Source organism: Dysidea avara, chromosome 9 (genome assembly GCF_963678975.1).
Source record: "Dysidea avara chromosome 9, odDysAvar1.4, whole genome shotgun sequence".
Taxonomy (NCBI): domain Eukaryota; kingdom Metazoa; phylum Porifera; class Demospongiae; order Dictyoceratida; family Dysideidae; genus Dysidea; species Dysidea avara.
This window is the reverse complement of record NC_089280.1, coordinates 16,056,708-16,081,796: the sequence shown is the minus strand read 5'-3', so window position 1 is coordinate 16,081,796 and position 25,089 is coordinate 16,056,708. Positions and strand designations below refer to the sequence as shown.

The following is a 25,089-nucleotide window of genomic DNA, read 5'->3' as shown; positions in this document are numbered from 1 at the left end:
GAAAGTTCGACATTCATTATGCGTATATTTGTGAAAACTCTCAATGGAAAGACCGTTAGTTTGGAAGTAGAACCTACCGAATACTTCGAGACAGTCAAGTTGAGACTTTTTTTAGACGATCCAGCGCTAAAAGATGACGCGCGACTGATATATGCCGGAAAGCAACTTGAGGATAGTTTGACTCCAAGTGACTATTGCATTCAAAACGAATCCACCCTACACGTGGTTGCGCGACTACTCGGAGCTGGGCCGATTAGTGTTTCTGTAAAATCTTTGACTGGCAGAACCATTACGGTCCAAATAGATCCTGGAGAAACCATATTAGTGCTGAAAAAGAGAATTTTTGACAAGTTAACCGTTCCGGTTGATCACCAACGATTGATTTATAATACAATACAATTGGAAGACAATAAAAAGACAGTTTCTGAATACGGAATTCAAGGAAATGCTACTATTCATTTAGTTGTTCGAATTCCAGGAGGACAAAGCCATATGTCTGCTGTGTTATATTAGCCCACATTCCAAATTTCACACATGCTGTATGTGCTGCTAACTATAAGTCCGTGACATGACTGCGTATAATATAACTGTGTATGTGCATAGCCCAGCCGTAGCATTGCATTTTTACGAAATTTGAAAGTTTGTTGCAGTTGAAATTTAAGGCTCATTCATGAATATAGTATGTGTTACACAACTTGACTACACCGCAGTCAGGCTTTGGACAATTTTGCTGTGGAATTTTCTTAACCATCACTGTTTTGTCTTGTAGAATATTTTGAAACTTTAAATAGCATAGCTACTGTCAGATGGAAGGTATTCACTGGTGCTTACTTTAAAGTGTGAAGTTACTTTACTTGAGTTAGTGAATCAGATTTTCATGCAGCTACACAACAGATGGTCGTGTCACCAACTCAAAAGTGTAAGCCTGAGTTAGTATTACATTGTCATAATTGAAATCGCAACTCCACTATATTGTTGCATCATTATGACACCTCCACTTTAGTTGTTTACTTTTAAAAGTTTCTAACTTTAATTTACTTGAGAATTGAGATAACCACTTGGCTATGGGTATCATCTTTATGCTAGCCTTGGTTGCAATGGTTCATTGATCATGAGTCATTCTTCTAATACTTATTGTCAAATATAAATCACCAGCCTTTGAATGACATCAGCACATGCAAGTAACATAACAAACGCCATTGATTATGCATGAACACATTTAACTGGCTGCACAATTTATCATGTGTCAAGAATGCAATCAATGCATATCCACATCAACGTGATCAACATGTGATGATTCATGTTAACAGATGTTATAAACTCTTCATGGTAATATCCAATGGTTAGTCTCCCACACTGACAAATTAATGGTTCAGTTGGTATATGTGCATGCTTTGTGCTTGATCATATACATAACAATAATTGCACATTGTTGTGATCACATCTGTGCCAATGCACAATTTAGCTATTATAGGCTTATCATTTGTACTAACTGACATGCACCAAAACACCCACCTGCTCTCTGCCTACATGTCACATATGTATTTCATACATTGCATGCCAACTCGGTATGCTACCCTATCATGATATTGCATAGCCAGAACTTTGCCAATGAGAGTGGAATGGTGTTTGTAACAGTATAGAGATGGGAATAGATAGATAAGATTTGATCACCACTAAAAATTTGAACTAGTTATGATGTATAATGAATAATTTGGTATGTGTGTACAGTGTTTACCACTGCTTCCATCCACTGTACATTTAAGAAAATACCACTAAGAAGTTTTTCAACAACTACATTATAATGTGTAGACTGAATGTGATTCCTGTTCCTTCCTTTCACAAGCCAAGACCTTACTTATAATTATTCACAGAGGGACTCAACAATCTAATAAGTAATTCCTACAATGATACTCAAATTGAGTTTCACTCTGTACATGCGTAACAAATTAATAGAACTAATAAATCATTTGATTGGTCAGTTGCTGAGCCCTATGTAGCTATTTCTCAAGACATCTAATTTACTTACTGCGATAACTTGGTACAGACAGATAGATGAGATGCTTGCGAACAGACAAGGAACCAATTTAGGATTTAGGAAATTAAATCATCCATATCTGAGTATGCAGTAAATGCCATATGTTTATTGTATAGGTACTATGTGCTATAATCATCAAGAATCCAGACATATATGCTTGTTTATTATTCTGGTTGACTGGCTAATGCAAATGATGGGTGAACCTAATTGTACATGTTTGAATTCCTACCACCAGTGGGAGATATTGTATGTATACATAACTCAAGTTTCTTACATTTTCATTGCCACTATATAAGTACCATATATCGTATTTAGAGCAAGCAGTGTTGTGTTGTGAAGTTGACAAAGTAGTTAGCTAGAAGTAGCTAGTCTTTGCATACACTTTTAACTGCAGTGAAGTTGACAAAATGCTAGTGGTATATTGTGTAGTGATCCTTACAGTGAAACTGGCAATAGCTCAGAGTACAGAACAGTGTGGTACACATCAGTTTAATTCTCAATTCTTTCCTGGTGAGTCTTGTGAGGACATTTACAATAAAGTCCAGCTAATCATGATAGGCCAGGATTTTACTGGACCACTAATGGGCCATGCAGAATGTATTGTGCAATGAATTACACTGGGTCATCTTGTTTGAATATCTATAACAAGCATCCTGAAACTGGTGACAAACCTGGGTATTATCGCATGAATAACAATCAATGGATCTATTGTAATATGACAGCAGTTGCAAATGGCTATATCTCCACTTGTGCTGGTATTGGAGGAGGATGGACTAGGATAGCAAACATTGATACCAATGCAGGACATGGTTGTCCCAGTGGGTGGCAAACTGGCATTCAATCTGGTGTTAATTTCTGTCGTCAACCTGACAGTACTCACTGTGTCTCTGCCTATTTTTATACTAATGGAACAAGTTATCAAAGGGTGTGTGGAAGAGCAAGAGGATATCAAAAGGGAGCTACAGTTGCCTTCTATTATGGTAACCATGGGGGTCATTCAAGAACTAGCTACTATGCAGATGGGCTACTGATCACTCGTAGTTCCAGCTATGAACATGTTTGGTCTTATGTTGCTGGCTATTTTGACAACCATACACAATCTTCCTTCAACTGTCCATGTGCTGTTGGTAGTGGACCAACCTCTCCCACCTTTGTGGACACAAACTTCTACTGTGAATCAGGAGCTGCTGATGTAATCGATTACACTGCCTACTACTTGAATGACCCATTGTGGGATAGATCTGGTTGCTTCACTAGTGACTGCTGTAACAATCCCCTTCAACCCTGGTTCTTTCGTCAGTTAAGTGGTGTTACTTCAGATTATATACAAGCCAGAATTTGTACTGGCTGGAACTTTGGTTCATCAGGTATCTTGATTGATCAGTTAGAGTTGTACATCCAGTAAAAACATAATTATTATGTACATTCAACATAATTATATGTAGCTATATGAACTTTAGCTGTTGTAAGATCACATACATAGTGCATGCATTTGCAGTGTGTACATAGCAAGTTTCTGTATAGTCATTAGAGTATACATACTTTACATTGATAACATATATTTGGTAGACAAATGGTTGATATAGCTACAGTTCAGTTGAGCCGGAATGTTCATTTGAACCAACAGACCATGCAGTTCATTTGATGTGTGTATTCTGGTATTTGTTATTGCATAATACTGGACTTACTAAACATGTTTGTTAGCCCATCAGGTTGACTGTAGCCTTTATCTTTGACACAAAGCTTTGCCAATCAATTCTAAGCGGTTTTCAAGTACAAACTCACAATTATCAGCCATGGAAAGCATTGTCCAGCATAACTTAAACTTTGAAGGCCTATAACTTGCTCATCCTTTACCCTATTCACAGCAGACAACCACAAAGCAAAGAGAAATTAATGTACATTATGATTAAAGTACCTGGTAAAGGCTGAGCCTGTATACCAGAAGGCCTAAGATGTTTATATTAACTGCACTAAGTATGTTTGAAAAGTAGGAGAAAGAAGAAAAAATCCATGACTGGACCTGGGCAGCCTTGAACCTGCAGCCATCCGATTAACGCTCGAATGCTTACAGGAGTCTGCCAGGCGGTCAGGATATTTTCTTCTTACTATTTTCATGTATTTGTATCCATAGGAACCGTAGAGAGTGACTTATTATCTCCAAGTACACCAAGTGGAACCAAACGGACATTATTTTATTATGATTAAAGTACCTGGTAAAGGCAGAGCCTGTACATAGTTTCATTAAATGTACAGAGAATTGGAACATACCATGTACTTTGTAAGTAACAGAGATCATACTATTGATTATCATCATTTTCCCAATGGCTTCAATACATTTTTATGGGCATCCACAGAACCAAGTTGTTGTACATCATACACAATTAACACTAATTGTATTTTTTAAGGAATTGGTCTATTGTTGATTATGTACATCTAGATCTATGCTGAAACATTTACTAGTTAGTTTGTTAGTTAGTTAGTGTGTGTGTGTGTATGTGTGTGTGTGTGTGTGTGTGTGTGTGTGTGTGTGTGTGTGTGTGTGTGTGTGTGTGTGTGTGTGTGTGTGTGTGTGTGTGTGTGTGTGTGTGTGTGTGTGTGTGTGTGTGTGTGTGTGTGTGTGTGCATATAGTGTATGAGGATGTTGTATGTAAAATGGATCCCCTGTTAAAACTGATCTTACAATTACAATCAAGTATTTAAGAGTACTTTGATTATGGTATTTGACTGAACTAATCGTGCACACATGTATGAGTTATGAATAGTTTTGTGTCAGTCATTGTTATTGTTTGTATACGTATCTTATTACTATTGTATCATTAACTGTTGTTTTGCTACTGTAATAATCATCTTATATGTATATACACTTGGCTACGACATTGATGAAATGACAAAATATTACTCAATGATGTCTCTTTATGCCACGCTATTGCTTGAATTACTAATTGCAAAATTTATTAATTTAAAAATGAAGTGCATAGGGTTCCAGCGATAAAAGTAGTGAAACAAGATAATGCTTGGATCATTGTTAAAAAGTTGTTTCCAGCTCAGTCTGTGAGTCCAGTCCACGAGGCCAGTCTATGAGTCCAGTCTGCCAAAATACATTAGGCCATATGAATGGTGGTATTAACATAAAGTGATATTATAAAAGTTAATTCCTTGCCTTGATGAGCCCACTACAGTACTAGTGTTTCATCTATAACATATGCCATTAAATAATTCCCTCACTAACATATATGTTTGCTTGCATAGTTCATGATCTGCTCAATTGAACGTGTATGTTAAATTGAAAAGTTTGATTAAAGCGTGTTTCTGGCTAGCAGGCTTTTAGCTCCACCATTGGGTTTGACTGCATTTACATATAGCTATAAGACTGTATAAATTTTAGACCTATAAATCTTTTCATGGAACAATTTAATCACATATTTCCCTCTTTTTGTTGTGGTTTTGTTATTTCAGAAAATGCAGTTTATATCATTTTGTAGGTCATTATGTACGCAGCTGCATTCATCAAATTTTATAGCATTTATTTAACTTTTGTACAAATGCATGTATACTTTTAGTCAGTAACACATGTAATTTTACTTTTTTGCATGATTTATCATTCTGCTGATATGCCTCTTCTTGATTGGCACTATGCAGAGCCCAGTAGACATACATTTATATTATCTATCATAATGCCATCCGGCTGTGTACACAATACAATAAAAATGTTTATTGTAGATAACTAAAAAGCTAGAATCAAAAATGTCTGGCAATTTGATTGTTTGCATGGAGGCCAAGGGATGGACTTTATCTGCCACCATCACTTTCTTTTCGTTTCTCACTTCCATATATTTTTTTTTGTGGATAAACTGATTAATATGCAAGCAGAAGGATTACTGTAGGATTTAATTGCACCTCTGGCAATTTGCAGGTAACCCTTACTCCAAAAGTTACCATTACCATATATGGCATTCTCTTTCAGTAGGGTTTTACTACTCTTTCCACTGTTAATTTGTAAAAATCGTTACATAAAATCCTCTATACAGTACATAGAATAGTGATTGACTGTTACCCATTCAGACCACTATAGAAGCATGCAGAAACAGATGTCTAGGGCTGGATTGTGGTTTGTAAACAGAAAGCTCACTGTAAGTAAACAATACATTGACATAATATTATATAGTGAAAAGTGCTACAAGATTGCCATGCAATAAGTTGAAATTTTATTGTGTATATAATGGAAAGCTAGTCCAGATATATACATACCATATTACTTTCTTGGTAACCTCTATACTGGTACTTGCCTATATAGCTGAAGTGGGAGCATCATTGAGGTACAATGTATCACTAACTGCATACATAATTGTTTGTGTGGGGATTATATAGTTATAACAGGTAAATGTAATTATTAAAGAATGCATTATGTGAGCAAGTTGCTTTCGACAAAAGTTATGATGTATATGTTCCATATGGGGTACCATACCAACTGCAAGGGAACATTAATATGTGTACGTAAAAAGTTTACTATATAAAAAACATTGAGTTGCACTGTGAATATTTATGTACCTTTAGTTATACTATATACCCCATTTGTACCTAATGATGATATTTGTTCCATGCATTGTGTTAAATGTTGTACATGAATTGCATATAGTTAAATCAATTCACTTATTATAGAATAGTTACAAGAGATGTCATTTTGGTGTATGCTGATGCCATTGTTAGCATTGATAACATGCAGCGGTGTAGAGTCTACAACATGTAAAAGATATTTTGTAAAACCAGATTATGATGAGGATAACAGCAAGAATACTCACACTATCCAATACTACATCAACAACTTTGATAAATATTTCACTTCCTACACACAAATATGGTTCAAATCTGGTCAATATTATCTCTATTCTGATGTGTTCCTAAATAATATAACCAACATTGCTTTTACCGGTCAAGGAATGAACACCTGTGGCATTACTTTTGTAGCTTTTGCAAGTGTGAAAGTTTGTAATAGTTCTAATGTCAAATTTGAAAACCTAAGTTTTATGTCTGAAAAGGACCAAAAATATCATGCATTTAAAACTCATTCAAAATTCAAGGGTGAGGAATGGCAGTATAACAACTACAATGGATCAATTATTCTTTTTCATTGTGTATCAGTAGTTTTCGAAAATATAAAACTGATGATTAATGCAAAAGTTAATGGTATTGTTGTTGTGAATGCCAGAGGCTTTCAGCAATGAATAACATAACTATAGCAATCCAATGGTCACCTAAAGTTTGCATTGACCCAAAAGATCCACAATTGTATGGAATTAAGGTCTCCTACAACAACATGTTAAAAGAGACAACAAATTGCACATTTAACTTAACAAATTTTATTTTTTCAATTGCAGCAAGAAAATCATGCATTAATATCTATATGTATGCAATGAAAATACAATTAAAACAAAGAAATTATACTGTTTTCATTGTCATTCAAAATGCTGTGTTCTGTAATCTAACTAACTCAGCTGTATTGAATTACAAAAGCTACACTTGCGGAAGAGGCACAAAAAATATCTTGCACATTAGTAATGTTACAATAATGCAAAATATTGGGAACACTAATTATGCAATGATTTATATCATGTTCTCTACTTGCGGCTACACTGAGCAATTGGATTTTCATGTAAGGCTATATGATAAGCAGCAGTACAATTTTATTACATTCCAAAACTGTTCGTTCAGAAATAATTCTGATATATTATCAATGATTTCTATATTACCTGCCAGCACGCGAACTATTACTGGATATGTCATGGTAAATAACAGTGAATTTTGTTATAACAGGAATGTTCATTTCATAAATGTCAACAGGAATCAGGAAATCATATGGTAGTTAACAAGTTATATAGTCATTATGCATGCAAAAATAATATCTAATATACATTATTATGGTGGAAATGATTTGATTTCAATTACAAATGGAGTAATTGAACTATCTGGATCAGTGCAGATTGTATTCAACCATTATTATGAGAATATCATCAAGTTGCACATGACTACATTAATTTGTAATGGTAGCATCAAATTATTAAGAAATACAGCTAGATTCATTTTGGGAGCAAAGCTATGTCCTACTTTGCATTATCGGAGAACACATTTGTTAACATGTCAAGGTTGCAATACAAGATCGCACTTATAGTAGCTACTAGTTCAAATCTTATCTGTCCCATACAATTTGTTGGTAAGTTTTATAAAACAGATTTTACAAGAATGATTGTAGCATATGAGAATGTACACATGACATCTGAAGACTTGCCAGGAGAAGACAAGTCGTTTGGTAACTGTTCTTGGCTTGCTGGCTCTGTAGTTCGTAAATATACAGCTAAGTATGTTTACAACAAAACAATTGACATAAAAAACTTAGTGGTTGAAAAAATTTCCACCAGACCTATTCCTTTAAATCTAATAATGCAGTTAAAAGTAATTGCTATTCTCCATTATTGGGTGAGATTAGCCCAGGAAAGACTTTATTGATTAAATTAATGGTGTCAAAACAATGGCTGAAGCAAAAGTATCTTTATGATACCACTCTTGTGGTTGAAAACTCTTTAGATGACAATGCTTGTGATGTTGTAGATGTGTCACAGCTATCACAAATATATCATAACCTAGATTGCAATGAGTACAAATACACTCTGTGGCCACGTAATGAATCTACTAAAACCTGCAAACATTTTCTTGGTTTACATGGTATGCCAGAAATGTTTTATGTGCAACTGAATTGCCCAATTGGATTTACTTTACAAAAGAGTAAACAGGCATGTGATTGTGATCCGATTTTATCATCTAGTTTGCTATTAATTACTTCTTGTAACCTAGATGATGGAACTATACAACGTCCAGCCCATAGCTGGGGATCACTGATGTTGCTCCCAAAGGCCCATTCTCCTATGATGTGTCCCCTTATGGTTCATACTGTTTGCCACACTTGTCTTATCTCAACCTGTCCATTCCTGACTCACGGTGTCAGTTTAACAGGTCTGGTGTGTTGTGTGGACAATGTCAATATGGCCTCAGTACAGTATTTGGTTCATCATGGTGCCATGAAATGTTCTAATGTTTATTTATTAAACATTATACGTTTGGGAATAGCTGGTATTGGTTTGGTACTAATACTTTTCATTTTCAACCTCAGTGTTATTAATGGAACAATCAACACATTCATTTTCTATGTAAACATCCTCAACATTAACATCTTTACACTGTTTCCAAGTTGTAAACCACAGGTAGCTTGCTCACTACTTTCATTATTCAACCTTGATTTGGGTATCACAACATGTTTCTACAATGGAATGGATGATTATGCTAAAGCATGGCTGCAATTGGTGTTTCCTTCTTATATGCTAACAATTGCTCTTTTGCTTATTATCACCAGTTGCTATTCCATTAGAGTACAGAGATTAACTGCACAACGAGCACTACCAGTATTGGCCACACTGTTTCTATTATCTTACACTAAAGTACTACAAACAGTATGTAAGGTCTTGTTTTCTTATGCTAAAATTATTCACCTCTCTTACAATACCACAGAATATGTGTGGTCCATAGACACTGTTGCTCCACTACTTGGATTAAAATTTACACTAATTTTTGTTATTTGTTTAGTTATTTTCTTCATTTTGATGCCATTTAATTTTGTGCTGCTGTGTACTAGGAAATTGTCATATTTTAAGTTAGTGACTATGTTCAAGCCATTGCTTGGTACATATTTTAGCTCTCACAAAGACAAAGTGTACTATTGGACTGGTCTTCAGCTTTTAGTTAGGGAAATTGTCCTTGCTTTATCAGGTCTTCTTAAAGATTCCAACCTGTTGGCTATTGTCATATTGCTGTGTGTGCTATTATCTACACAAGAGACCATTTAAAGATAAATTCAACAACATCCAAGAGTCACTTTTGTTGTTAAACTTGCTAATAGTACATGTGGCTCCTTTATACAAAGATGAATCAGTACGCCTTACAATAGCACAAATAACAGCAGTTATTGGTCTCATATACCTGATAATGGCAATATCATATCACTGTGTAATGTTCAAGTGGAAGGGCGTTGTTGATAATTATGTCAATAGATTGCAATCAATCGTTCACAAAATGAAACACATGAAAAAATGTAACAATTCAAATAGCATTACAATGGATGATTTTAGGAGCAGGATTACTGATGTTACTTACAACTACAAGGAATTTAGGGACTCTTTAATTGGGTATGATGAATAACAAAAACATACTACATATATATGCAAAATAATGTTAAATGACTATATGTAGGTACCTGTGGCTGTACTGTGCATATGTACAAATATATACACTATTGTGTATTTGTAATATTTTTCATTTATTTGTGCTCTTCATAACTCAACTTAATAGCTCAACCATTTGATCTTTATGATGATAAAATCTGTGAATATCCAATTCCTAGCTACGTAGTTGTTAACACAGTGTATTAATCTGTACTACTGTTTTGTGCACATGTTTATTTTACAACAATATATTAATTTTTGTGTGCATGCTGGAGCAGCCGTGTGGTAGAGCAGGCCAAAGAGTGAGGAACCAACTTTGACAACGAATCATACATGTAGTATGAATTTGCCGGAAGCTTAAAAGATATGGATGTCATTTATGGGTTGTCCATAGAAAATTTTATTACATGAAGCTCTGAGAGAGTATTTTAGATGATTTCACTATGTTATTACAAATGAATTAAGCAGCTACTGACAGTTAATGTAAAAGTGAGAGAGGCTGATTGCTCTATTAGAATATGTCTCGATCTTTTCTTGCAAGCATTGTCCATGCACTGAAAGTGAGAGGGCTACATATGCCCACCTCCGCTCTCCTGTTTCCACTGCCTATATGTGTGCTAAAAGCATATATGCATTTCTGTATCTAGTGCTAGCATCCATGAGTAATTGCAGTGTGACAGTGTCTAGAGTTGATTCGGAGAATCCAATATAATTTTACCAGTGGCAAAGAATGTGGGAAATAGAGTATAGGTTATTTGGGCCTGCACGGGTATTCAAATAAGTCATTGATTATCCTGTATTTAATCGTGTTGGTATGGAGTATAATTAGGACTGGTAAATAGCTGTTAGTCTTCACAATTCTGTTCAAATAAAAATTACTCTGGGCTGTACTGATCATGATGTCAGATGCATGTCCTTAAGCGAATTCACTTGTCGATAAAATTATGCTCCTGATCTTGTGGAGTTGCTGGCAGTGACTCTTGAAATCATCTGTTAGTGATTTTATGCATTAGTAGATCTTATGCATGAGTAGATTTTATGCATGTTAGTGATTTTATGCATGCATCCGGGGGGTTCAGGAACCCCCCTGTAAAATTTAGACTTCTGCAAGCAGGATCTTAGCGGCACACCATTTAGTGTGGCAGGACAAAATGAGTGAGTAATATAGTGTAAGGGCGCAGCACAACAATTGATAAAGCTTGCATTCATCTCTCAGGGAAGGATTCACAGAGGTAACATGAGCCCTGTTCAAAACTTGTTATAAGGGATCGATATACTCTAATAGAGCAGTCAGGTATACTCTAATAGAACATGCATGTAAATATATCCATGTCCATATGAAGTTTTTCAGACATTCTAACATTAAATGCAAAACTTAGCATGACCTTATGCATAGATAATATGTGACCGGATTTGACAAAACCAGGCTTCCACACACATCCAAATTTATGACTTTGAAGGACCATAATTCAGTATGAAAGTGAGCTATCAGTTTCAAATTTGGACTTGTTATTACATAAAGCAATGAAAGCATTGTGTGAAAATTGTAGGGAAATAGCATACTGCGTTGTCAAGTTACTATAGCAATTAAAGTCGAAGAATTGGATGTGTGTGGAAGCCTGGTTTTGTCAAATCCGGTCACATATATACCTTACCGGTAAGGTATATATTATCTATGCCTTATGCTGCTATAGCTTTGGTGTGCAGTGTTTAAAGATATAGAGCTCTAGTAATTTATCACTTGTGTTATGCAAAATGAATTCATACTATGCATATTTGTATAGTTATATTGTTTTGATTGTAAGTCATTCCATTTGTATCAGTGGATTCATGGCTCCTATACCACAGTGAGATATACCTATCACTTACAGATTACTATATGTGTCTCTGTGTTAAGCTGTCTGTTTCCACTAGGTGGCTTTATCTAGTACTACCTTCATCCCAGGGGCACTTATATGCATCATAATTAATGTACTTTTGCATAAAATATAGCAATTTGCTGAGTTTTGATTCATTAAAATATTGACAGTCTCTCAGCAGCTGGGGGCTGTGCCCCCAGACCCCTGCTTCTGGTAACTCAATGCTGGTGCTGGAACCCCCCTTCAAAAAATCCTGGCTACACCCCTGCTAGTTGGATATCTTCTGAGAGACTTCCTAGGTTTAAATTTGGGAGCATTTTTGATAGCTAGCTATTTAGCTAAAATGCATGGTTTGCAAAGCATAATATTGGTTAGTGTTTGATGGTAAACAAAATAAGGTAGCATTGTTATAATTTACAAAAACTTTCAGTTTATGACATTTGATTGTGACTAGTTTATGACATTTGATTGTGACTGCTTTATTAGAGTAGTGGCTGCTCTACTACTCATTTTTCTTCACAGTGTGCTTATAACTGTAAAGTGCATTTACAACTGTTGTCTTTTCAGGGGCAGATCCAGACTTTTTAAAAGGGGGGTTCCACTCTGGAATTGCAACTTCAGCCCAGCTATAAATCAAAGACCAAAAAAAAAGAAAAGGTCATCACCTGCTGACAATAGCTGCCCCTCACCATAGATACCTTCACCAATTATATTTCCTTATTTATAATTCCACATGTACTATATACTGCTCCTCTTAGAATACTGTGACTGCTCTATTAGAGTATCTCGATCTTGACTGCTCTATTACAGTATTTTGAGTAAGAGAGGCTCTTTCAAGGAGGGTTCCATGGAACCCTTTGACCCCCCCCTCATCCGCCCCTGCTTCTATTTGCCAGCCTGCTGGCTTTCTGTACTTCTGAATACAGTGTGAATGCATGATTCCTATTTCTGGTGCCAATACAGTCCTGTACCAAGGGGGAGAAAGAGAAGGGCCGGGGGGATGCCCCCCTTGGCGGCTTGGCCCTCCTCAGATCCGTCTATGGTGACAGGGGTGTTGGTCACCCCTGGAGAAAAAAAAGTAAAAAAGATAGATGATGTAGCATTGCTGTATAGGTTCTCGCTAAGGGATTTTTTGGAAAAACCATAATACTGTATATAAATCTATGCTGTAAGTACTGAAGTACAAAGAGAATTTGATCACGTGTGTGATCATGTAGTGATCACGTGCGTTTGACAGATTGGCCTTCGTGGTGAAGCGGAAGCGGTTCAAGTATGGACAGGAGTTTCATCTCTGCTTCAGGTGTCATTAATTTGTGTAATGCCACGGGAAAAAAAGCTTGCATACAATGCATTGTGTGTTAAACGCCCTTTTAACTTTAAATGATCAGTGCAGTTGTCAGACCACAACGTTGACACTTTAGTAACAGGGTTGTAGAGATGCTTGCTGCTTGCGATAATCATATGGTTTCAGCTTACTGCACTGCATAGATCTAGCTACTATAGACTGGTTGCCTTTTTAAGGCGTGGTCGTTTTACCGTAACCTTACCGCATACTTTCCGAGTTTTCTATGTCAAAAATGTGTTTAGGGTTTCCAACTCAAAATAGGAAGGTGCTTACTTTTGCAGTTTCTGGAGATTTTCACACACAGATTGACCTTTAAGATAAAGCAAACATGTGTTAATTTACCATTGGATTGTTTGTAGCATTGGGTATCAACGTAAGCTTAACACACAAAAACAACAAAAAGTGGTCACGTGACCAAAAATACCTTAATGGTTATATCGGACAGCTTATTGAAAAAAAATCATTGTATTTTAGGGTGATCTAAGTCACAAGTATTGTATTTCTTAAGACTTCTACATCTTGGAGTGCTATAGCACATCCTGTATAGCTGTAATGGGATTGTTGGTCACGTGACCACTTTTTGGATATTTACAGTATAAACTGTACCTTATATTGAAAGAAATAGACAGTTTAATCAAACGGTACGGTCGTACCATTTAAGTAGGAATCCAGATGAAATTTCGCACGCCGCCCAAAATTCCGCCTTTAAAAATCATCCTAGAGATATCTTACAAGACGAAAATCACTTTTACGGAATAGTACTAGTCCATATAATACATAAAACAGCATTAAATACAACAAAACACTTACAGGTGACCGGATACAGAATTTTTAAAAATCGCCAAATCTTGAATTTTAGACTGACTGCCTAACTGACTGACTGCCTAACTGACTGACTGCAGTCGCAAGCCTAGAGGCCAATCGAAGCAGTGCACTGCCACCATTTTACGCCACAAGAACAAACTCACCAGTGGGATGTGCCTTTTGGGGTTGTGCCCTCTGCGTCTTGTCTTTTCTTTTATCTTCAATCAGGTTGCTTGTCTTCTTCATTCAACGAAACCATATCAAGTCGTTAATTTTCCGTATCAACGCTTTCTTTAAGCAGCATAATAGACGCCACAAGATTATTTAATGCGCTTAGACTATGCTACTGTACAGAGGCATAGATTTTATATTCCTTACTTATATAACCTATAACATAGGCTACTGTACGGAAGTACCAGTACTAGATAGCTTTCATGATAGGTCACAAGATCCCGCCCATTCTTCATTCTACGCATTATTGATCTATCAATTGAAACCACAATGACACACCCCTTTTACGCTAGCTGCATTTCAGTGACCACACACCTTCAATTTAGAAGGCTGACTCGAGATACTCTATAATCGATCAAAACCATGCCTCTTTTTAGGCAAGCGCACATCTTTGCAGGCTGACTCGAGATACTCTAATACAGCAGTCATCCTAATAGAACAGTCACATGTTTATAGCTGGTTGTATGCCTTAACAAAACAACTAAACAAACTAGTATATTAAAAATTATAAATCTAAAAATGAAGTAAATCTAAAATCGATAAAAAGTAGTAAAACAAGAGATGAATGACGGTAGCTTTTACAGCATAGCTCGGTGGGAAATCCCTACTTTGGCATTGAACACAAAATAATTGCTATACCATGTCAAAGTAGAGATTTCTCACCAAGCTATGCTGTGAAAACTACCATCATTCATATCTTGTTTCACTATTTTTTATTACTTGGGTTTCTACTTCATATTTAGATTTATAATTTTTAATATACTAGTAAATATTAACACCTGTTTGTTTTATCTTAAGGTCAGTCTGTGTGAAAGTCATCAGAAACAATGAAAAAGGCTGAGGCATCATCCCATTTTGCAGTGGAAATCATATATGAAGGGATTTTTGGTCACGTGACCACTTTTTAGATATTAAATTGTGCTGATATTGAATGCTGCAAACAATCCAATAACAAATTGGCACTTGTTTGCTTTATCTTAAAGGTAAATCTGTGTGAAAACTCCAGACACAACAAAATGAGGCACCTTCCTATTTTGAGTGGAAACTCTAATGTATTATGGCCAATGGCCGGGGAAAACAAATGTTTCGGTTAACTTTAGCATGTTAGTACTAGCCAGCTTTTAGAACAGAAAGTATGTTATAGTATTAGGTTTGAGCCAAAACATATCCAACGCGTAAGGTTAAGGATGAAAGAGAAGGTGATTTCCTCTCAATCTCAGGTTTTGGAAAAGCGATAAAACTCACTGAAAACATTCTTCTTAAGACCTCGCTACTAGTCAGAATGATAGATTGGGTGGTTTTAAAACGTTTTGTATCTTTAAAGAATCCATACTGTTTGCTAAGCTATTTTTAACAATGGGTTTTTGTTGACTTCTTGACCAACATTTGTAACACGGAAACACGCATTTGCTCGCAAAGGACACACCCTAAAAAGGAAACCCATCTAGTATGTACAAGTTGAGCCGCTTGAGTTGAGCTGGATCCTCAAAAAACAGCTAAAAATTTTTTTTTCTCAAGAGAGTAAACATTTCAACCAACCAGATGATTAATGGTGATAGCAAAGGTGTCAACAACAGACATGTACAGTTTGGCTCTATTACAAGTCTGGGAAAGGGCTTTAATAGACACTGCATGGCTTTCCCATAGGAAATGTATGGTGAAAATTTTGATTGGCCATAAATATTATGTCAGACATTTGAACAAAACGATTTTGAAATATTTTTAGCGGGTCAAGCAGTACTACTAGTGTGCCAAATTTCAAGATTGTGTGTAATTCCATCCATGAGTTATTAAATGTTTTTGAGGATCCAGCTCAATGTGTACATACTATAGTTAGGGTCCGCAATCTGAAAATAAACTTTTAATTGATCTCCCTACCATTGTGGGATGTTCATTGTAGTATCCCATTGCTAGATCCACCATGAAACCGGAGGCGTCTTCACAGAAATATCGAATTTAATATTTTTGTGAGATGCAAAATTTATTTTTTAAATTTCGTGCTTCACACAAAGGACTGGATGAAACCTGCTACTTAAGCCAAATCATATCCAAGGTTGTTGTAGTTAAAAAGTACGCACAGTAATATGCAAATGATTTGCTGGGTCAGCACAGGGTTGTTTTCTTTGAAAAAACAGACTAAGAAATACGAATTTCAAACTGCCCTAGCTATAGCTACCACTGGCAGGGCAAGAGAAACCAACCAAAGCAAGCCAAAAAAATGCACAAAATCTTTCATTTTTGATTCGAGCTGGGTGGAGCTCCTGGTGAGCTGCTGGTATACTGTATCATATGAAATCACAGGAACACCGACTGCTGCTACTACCAAATGTTTTGGACCATCATTTATAATCATTCTATGCACCACTTTGACACCTCAGATTAAAGGAAACCACAGGGTTATATATCACATATTGCCCTGACCACAGAGCAATATCTAGATATCGCCCTGTGGTTAGGGCGATATCATGACATAGCCCTGACCACAACTGCCTTTGATGCTGAGGCAGCTACAAAGCATCAGTTCCCTTTGATTATTTATATAGAGATACTTAAAGTTTTGCATTGTGGGTTTGAGTTAAACATGTTGATTTAGTTAGATGCATTGTTGTGAAGCAAAAAGAATTGAGTGAGTCAGCATTGCATAGTTCAGTTACAAGACATCACTAAATAATCATTTTTGAAATGTGGGGATTGTTTTTCTAGAGTACATTTCAACTGCATGAAAAGATGCCTCAAACATTCATAACCTTTATGTCTAAGTGTTTATTTTAGCACCTTAGGTCCACAAAGTGGTTATTTGGTTTAAAATGGTATCACTACAACCAGTGAAACCCACAATCATTTCTTTTTTGTGCCCACAATTTAAACTCACAATCGATGTTTGCAAACCTCTGTATAAAAGTAATGTGGTGAATGCAGGTTTGTCTTCCTTTATCTATTAGGTGAGCATACCAGAGTGGTATATATTACTTATACCATGACCACTCGGGGTTTGCCTGATATATGCCCATGCCCTCGGGCTTGGGCATATATATCAGGCCCGTGGCCATGGTATAACTATTAAATACAATATTAGGTGACCAGTGTGGCATCAGAAGTACTGGAAAGGACTTTGACACCCTTGTGAGAATCCTGTGTAATTAATGATGCATGAAACTTTGATGCTCTTCACCCAGATGGTGAGAAGTCTTAGATCCTTTCCAGACTAACAGCATAGACAGGCTATGCATCCAACCTTATCACAATACTGTGAAGAAGAGTTGGCTTTACTTGTCTTAGCTGGTAGGGCAGCTTGAATTCGAAAGTTAGTGTTTTGTTTTCTGATTTTAAAAGAAAGCAACCTTGTGCCGGGAACCCAGTGAATCATTTGCTTATTACTGTGCGTACAGTACTTTTAACTACAATGACTCTAGATAATATCTAGCTAAGTAGCAGTTTTATCCAGTCGTTTGTGTGGAGCATGAAATTTTAAGAATAAATTTTGCATCTTGTGAGATACTAAAATCAATATTTCTGTGAAGACAACAATCGTGCCTCCAGTTTCATGGTAGATCTAGCAATGGGATACTACCATGAACATCCTGCAGTGGTAGGGGGATTGATTTGCAAAAGTTGATTTTTTGGATTGCAGACCCTATATACTAGTTGTTAATGTTGTTATGTACCTAGCTATCAATGCAATATCATGCCCCACCCCTGGGGCAACACAGAAAATTTGACATACTGTATTCTAATATCAATTTTCCCTGTGAAGAAGCTTGTCAAATCCCCACATCACCATGTCCCCTATTTCTTAATTAACACTATTCCAAGTGGTGGTCCTAAGGCTGCCATTATCGGTATTGGTAAAACCAGGAATGGAGAAATAGGAAACAGAAAATGGGAAACAGAGAAATGGAGAATTGATAAGGAAATGAGTGGATAATCAAACTACTGTGCATGTCAATTAAGTGTAGGTGAAAGTGTCTTGCTCGGGAGGTGTCAACTGTGACAAGCTGAAATGGAGACGACGATTAGTGGTGACAGCTCTGAATCAGACCCAGATGAAGCGAGAGATGATGGCAGTGCTTGTGACTTGAACAGAGTTGACTTTAGTGTGGGTTTTTGTTGCTAGTATACTGTCGCAGTCATTGCAACAAGGAATGCCAATAGATGTGGGTAGAAAAGGAGGAGTTGCTAAAAGAATAAGACTACCACATACTCCAGTTGAGAGCAGTTCTTCACGATGTTTTGTGCAAGATAATGGTGAGCCAAACCCAAAACGCTTTACTGTGACAAGCACTGCTATCGTAACACCATACACTTCAGTTGCCACCTGCACCATTATCTGTTTCAGCAAGTGTGCACAGTCTATGGGTATCGACCAACAGACAACTGCTAATTCATCTATTTCTGTACCACTGATATCTCCTTCACAGATTCAAGATATGTTTTGTAGAAAATAATCAGCAACAGAGTTGGGGTCGTTACTCTAAAAATGTAACTAGTTACATATTACTCATACTTTTATGCGATGTAGCACGCTACAGTTATATCTTACTTACTGAAAAAGTAACGAGTTACATATTATTCGCTACTCTGAGGGCTGTAACTAGTAATAATATTACATATTACATTTGTTCATTACAAACTATAAAGTAAGTCCAACTTTCTAAATACAAGCTACCAGCCTACAACTACAAGTGACACGAGCGAGACACGTGTTTCTGTGGTGTATTTCAGCCACAAATACATACTTTGTTGTTGTATCTTGGCCTCAAGGGCACTCCCCTTACGCCATCATTCTTTTTCCATGCCTATAACGCTATCTCCAGTCTTTCCAAAATGCAATCAATCACATGCCTGGATACAATGCGCCTTAATAGGAAGCAACGCATTACATTTGTTACAATTTCCGAATGTAATATCCGTTACATATTACTTGCTACTTTGTCATGTAACACGTTATATTACTCGTTACTGTTAAAGTAATATTATTACATAACGCATTACCCCCAACTCTGATCAGCAATATTCAAAATTCCAACAGTGTGTCATTACTCCAGCTATGTCTACTCCAACAGCTTACCCTTTAATCACTGCAACTTCTTCCACTTGTTTGATTCAACATCAGGCAGCTCCAGCATTGTCTACATCTATCAACACAGTTGGTGGACAAGTTGCCAATATTCTACAACTGTTACAGTTGTTCATTAATACTAGTGGTAATAGCCAAGCTCTCCCAACTGCCTCAACTCCAAGTAACTTCCAACAGCCAGTCAACCCGTTTATTCTTAATTTTAAAACTAATCTCACCTGTGTTTGCCAGTCTTTTCATCAAAACTTTTCTTCTAGTGTTCAACTAGTTGTTGCACAAGCAGAGTGCTGTTTAGTACAGAAAATTACAACAGGAACGAACTTTTTAGGAAGAGAGTTCAATTCACACTATATCATGTTCAAATTTCTTGTCTGAAACTGGCTCGTCCTTCTTTTTCAGGATTACAGCTTGTTGTCCCTCCTGACACAAATAGCAAAACTGACACCAGAACAATCTAAGTTCACTGAACAAGAGTTACTCATTAAACTTTGATTGTGTAACTAACATGGTAATCCAGTATGTTCTACATTTTTATGGTGTGTGTATGATTATATCACTATGCTGAGAATCACAAATTTTGTCCCTACAATAGTCACAATATTGCAACAATCAGCTTAAAACTTCAGTAGCATTTATTGGTGCCATATAATGCTATCAGCCATTTCTTGCCATCTACATAATTCAGTGTTGTTTGTGTGTGGTGTAATGTTTGCTATTGTCTTTATTTAACTATGCATGTAATGTATGTTTAGTTTGTTGTTGTAATTGTTTTGTATCACTCCAACAAGGAGGAACAGCATTGTGTTGGTGGTTGTGAGTATAAAATAATAAATCAATCAATCTAATAAACTATTAGATTGATTGATTTAATTTTGCCTAGCTGGAATTCAGCAATTTACCTCAAGTATTTATAACTACATGAAAATTTTAGAGCAATATCCCTGGGTACCATGACCTGGACATTAAACAATAATAAACACCATAATAATTATTTTGCATTAACCGGTAAAAAATACAGCAATGATTTTGCAGTTAGTATAAGCTTTGAGTATGCCCCATTACGTGGACTACACTGTAGTCCAAGTATACAACAATTCAAACACTACTAAATAAAAAGCCAAAGACCATGGATCCAGAAATTAACTTCAGTAGTAATTATTGTCTTTATGTGTAGGAAATGATCGTCCTTCCTTAGGAGATATGTACAAACATGTAGTACCATCTGTAGCAGACAAGTGGAAAGGTCTTGGTGTAGAACTGTTAGACCCTTCTGTAGTGGAAGGACGTGCGTTGGAAGTGATTGATGCAAACTTTCCTCGGAGTGTTGAAGAATGTTGCAAGAGTATGCTTGAAAAATGGTATACCACACCAGATGCTAGCTGGAATAAACTCATTGATGCTATTAAAAATATTAATTTGAACTCCATTGCTAGTCAGATAGAGGGAAAGTTGAAAGGTAAGTGGTGAAGAGTAAGAAGTGTAATTATGTTACGTAAATCTGATCAGAGTTAGTAACTTTTATTCATGTAAAAACATCGCATCATGTCTACAGACAAAATGAAATTTAAGACCTTAAACCAAGTTACCGTATAGCCTAAATATTTTGAGGGCAAAATTTTCAAGGTTGAGCAATGTAAACATAAATTTTTCATGGATTTACAAGCAATCTCATATATGGAGGTCTAAATTTTTCAAGGATAAAATTTTCACTAACAACTCCAAAAACCTTGAAAGAGTAAAAATTTTCCCTCTTGAAACATTTAGGCTATACGGTAATGTTAGTAGGGCTGCAGTTAAATAGTAATCCATCAGTTGGGCGAGTCAGTGTCGCTAATTACAATTACATCACATGCACACATATGTGTGCTTATTGGAATTATACATGTGATAAGTAGCACCATGTGTCACAGTATAGTGTCACAGTAGTGGCCTGGAGTATAGACAGCTTGTAATTTGCAGTGGCCTGTACATTTACCAAATCCAACCATCATCCAAGGACGGGTGTTGTATCCAAATACCTTTAATCCTACTATCAATGTTAACCACCTATAAACATAGGTTGAAAACCAGTCTGTAGGCAGGTTAACCATTGTGGCACTATTGCATAAGCATGTTAGGGATATTCCATTAAAGGGTAATAGCTGCATTCCTGCAAAACTATAGCACTATATCTCTAGTCCACTAAAATTAATGATTATTGCTTTGAACATGATTATTTTGTAGGGAGCAGTGTGACTGAACCTTGCCAATCACCTTTGAGTTCTCACATGTGTAAATATCGACAACACTTGTGTCGCATGTATGCAAAATTAAAACTGACTTCAATGTATGAAATATTAGACTGCTGCTCCTCAAAGTACATTGATTTGACAATTAAAAAAGTCAATAAACAAAATGAAACAGAGAACAAAAAAGGCAGTGACATTGTTAGTGTGTCTGAAATGCTTAATTTTGAGGGTGGAGAAAATAAAGTAATTTTAATCAAGGGAGATCCAGGAGTGGGTAAGACTACACTTGCTATTAACATATGTAAATCTTGGGCAGAAGGTAAATTGCTGCAAACATATACAGTGATTCTGTTGTTATTACGTGATCCACTAGTACAAAAAGCAGAAGGCATTGGTGACTTGCTGATGACACTAGATGATGAGTTCAGAAAATGTGTTGCTAAAGAAATTACAGATAGCGATGGTAAAAATGTTTGTTTTATCCTTGAAGGATATGATGAATTACCTAAAGAAATACACCAGTCTTCGATTTTCTTTAAGTTAGAGGAACAACTACCAGATTGTGCCATAGTGTATACATCCCGTCCTGAAGCTTGTAACTGGCTAGAAGGTGTCGAGTACCAAATCCAAGGTTTTACGGAGACTTCAATATGTGATTATATTGCAAACACATTTAAAGTTGAAGATCAGAAAATGTTGCGTACCCAACTGGTAGATTCACATTTTGGGGCAGTGACAGGTCTGAACATCTTATACATTCCTATAATTTTAGCGATAGTGTGTATGATTTTTAAACACAAGAAAGATGTACCGAAGACACTTACAGAACTGTACACTTTGTTTTGTTTACGTTTGATACTCAGACATATCAGTAAACAACACCCTGATAATCAAGTTACTGCACTCCGATCACTAGATCGTCTTCCAAATTTTACTCAACTGTGTTCCTTTGCATATAAAGCTATCAAAAACAAAAAGCTTGTATTTACATCACAAGATCTTGAAGATACCTGTATTGCTGACATTCAGAACAATATGGGTCTATTAGTAGCTGCTCCTAGTATTTCAGAATTTGGCATTGAAACGTCTTACAATTTCATACATAAAACAGTGCAAGAATTTTGTGCAGCATGGCACATTTCTAAAGCATTATCCCCAGAAGATCAACTTGACTGCATAAACTCTTACTGGCATGATAATGACTACAGGATGGTGTGGATGTTTTATTCAGGTATTACTGGACTGAGTAACAGGGAAATACTAAATGTTATGCTGCCATATAAACTAATGAGCTCCTGGCTTACTTCAAAGACAGTACGACTTTTGATTGATTGCATTTATGAGACACAAAACCCTGAAGTCTGTCAAATAGTAGGAGATCACCTTGATGGTAGGCTGATTGATCTCAGCAGATCATGGATAGCTAATAGCTATTTCCTCATGCAGTACCAAGAAATAGAATCAGTATACTCTACTACTAATTTGAGTCATCAAATGTTTCAAAATTTGAAAACATTATTGGATAATTCAAATTATGATAAGGCCCTTAGTTTTAGTTGGTCAAATTGTACTATGACATTAGATTTGATTTTTGATCTTGTTTTTACAGAGCGTTGTCCCATTACTGAACTTACTATCATGGGTATGCGATTCAATTCAGCAAATGTTTCTAATTTTAAAGCTGACTATATACAGACGTACCATCACACAATATTGCATTATTACAATTATCCAACTGTTGCAACAGTTTCAAAGTAGTAAATATTAGTTTAACTATGGCAGTATCACGCTCTGTTTACCTAAAAAATTCCAATTGCTTTAATTTTCTTGGATTACGTTACTGTCACTTTGGTGCTACAGGATTTGACAAAATTGGTGAAATTCTGCAAAGTAATGAATCTATCACATCTGTTAATCTTTCTTGCACTTTTATTGAAGACAAGGGAATAGATAGGTTAGTGCATTTTTTGAGCATTACCAACAAAATTCAAGATCTTAATTTGTGTTACAACTCCATCACTGTAGCTGGTGTACACCACCTAATAAGACTGATGGGAACTCTCACCAGAATTGATTTGTCAATTAATCCTTTGAAAGATGAAGGAGTCAGTGTGCTCTTATCATCTCTCATAGCCACAATGAAGCATATTGGATTACGTCGTGTAGAGATGACATCATCTTCATGTCATATAATTGCTGACACTTTGCAGAAAGTAAACTCTATAAGTTTTACTCTACCCAAAGGTGATTGTAAAGTGATCTACGATAGTTTAGTCAATACCATCAGGTTGAGTGATATTGAAATTGAGATTGAAGATCTGTCAATGAATGAAGACATATTAAGTGTTATAGCACAAAATCCTCATATTGGAAGTTTGACACTTAGTTATGGTGAAAACATTATGTGGGTAGAAGGTACCATAAAGACATGGATAACAGGTGTAACTAATTTATTAGAACATACTGTATCACTTACAGAATTGAGTATTATAGGCTATGATGATGAGAACTATCTTTTTGATGACATACTAGTACTTGCTGATGGTGTCAAGAAAAATAAATCAGTCAAAATATTAAAGTATAGCGATAATTCAATGACAGTGGATATTATGTTAAAGTTTTTGGAACGACTAACAGAGGCTTGTACATTAGAGGAAGTAGCAGTTACAGTGTGTGTTGATCCTGATGACTATCATGATTGTCAATGCTTAGCAACTGTAGAGAAAAATGTTCGACAAATTAATAACAATAGGAAGCTAAATGGCATGTCTGCACTCTATGTAATAATTAATGAAGATCTCAGCTATTAAATGATATCATTCAAGAAGTGCTTTCAATTTTCAAGACACTAAACCATAATTATTTCAAAGTTTTGCTTTTGTAATGTGTAATGACATCATTGAGTAATTGCAAGTACACTCAACTGTACCACACTTGCATGTATATAGCATACAGTTTACACCTTGTCCATACGATGACACACAATTATATCATTTTGTAAGTATGCTCACATACTGTCATTCATTTTATTGATATGTAAGATCCAGTATTAAAATATTTTCATAAAACTCACACCAAAGGCTGCAGCACATGTTACTGTCAGACCTTCAGTGTGCCACTGTAAAGCTTTAACACAGAGCAAAATTTATGTAAGGTGAACTAAGTATAAGTAACTTCTTTATAAACATGAAGAGGAGGTATTAGCCAATTGCAAGGTGGAGCTGAGGTTTCTATGCA

At 36.0% G+C, this 25,089-nt stretch overlaps 4 protein-coding genes across 4 annotated transcripts; all 4 read left to right on the top strand.

Moving 5' to 3' along the window:
* Positions 1–18: 18 nt before the first annotated feature.
* LOC136267519 (polyubiquitin-like) lies at positions 19–513 on the top strand. The gene has a single exon (XM_066062685.1). It carries the CDS (start codon positions 19–21, stop codon positions 511–513), a length of 495 nt encoding a protein of 164 aa, XP_065918757.1.
* A 2-nt stretch (positions 514–515) lies between these two features.
* On the top strand, positions 516–3,602 carry LOC136267401 (uncharacterized). The gene is made up of 2 exons (XM_066062546.1): positions 516–2,548; positions 2,597–3,602. Exon 2 carries the CDS (start codon positions 2,634–2,636, stop codon positions 3,441–3,443), a length of 810 nt encoding a protein of 269 aa, XP_065918618.1. The 5' UTR covers positions 516–2,548; positions 2,597–2,633; the 3' UTR covers positions 3,444–3,602.
* Positions 3,603–13,354: 9,752 nt separating this feature from the next.
* On the top strand, positions 13,355–23,610 carry LOC136267131 (NACHT, LRR and PYD domains-containing protein 3-like). Its single transcript, XM_066062199.1, has 3 exons — positions 13,355–13,467; positions 20,799–21,080; positions 21,848–23,610. Exons 1-3 carry the CDS (start codon positions 13,440–13,442, stop codon positions 23,608–23,610), a joined length of 2,073 nt encoding a protein of 690 aa, XP_065918271.1. The 5' UTR covers positions 13,355–13,439.
* A 17-nt stretch (positions 23,611–23,627) lies between these two features.
* Positions 23,628–24,662, top strand: LOC136267518 (NACHT, LRR and PYD domains-containing protein 4C-like). Its single transcript, XM_066062684.1, has one exon. The coding sequence runs from the start codon at positions 23,628–23,630 to the stop codon at positions 24,660–24,662; it is 1,035 nt and encodes a 344-aa protein (XP_065918756.1).
* The last annotated feature ends 427 nt before the right edge of the window (positions 24,663–25,089 follow it).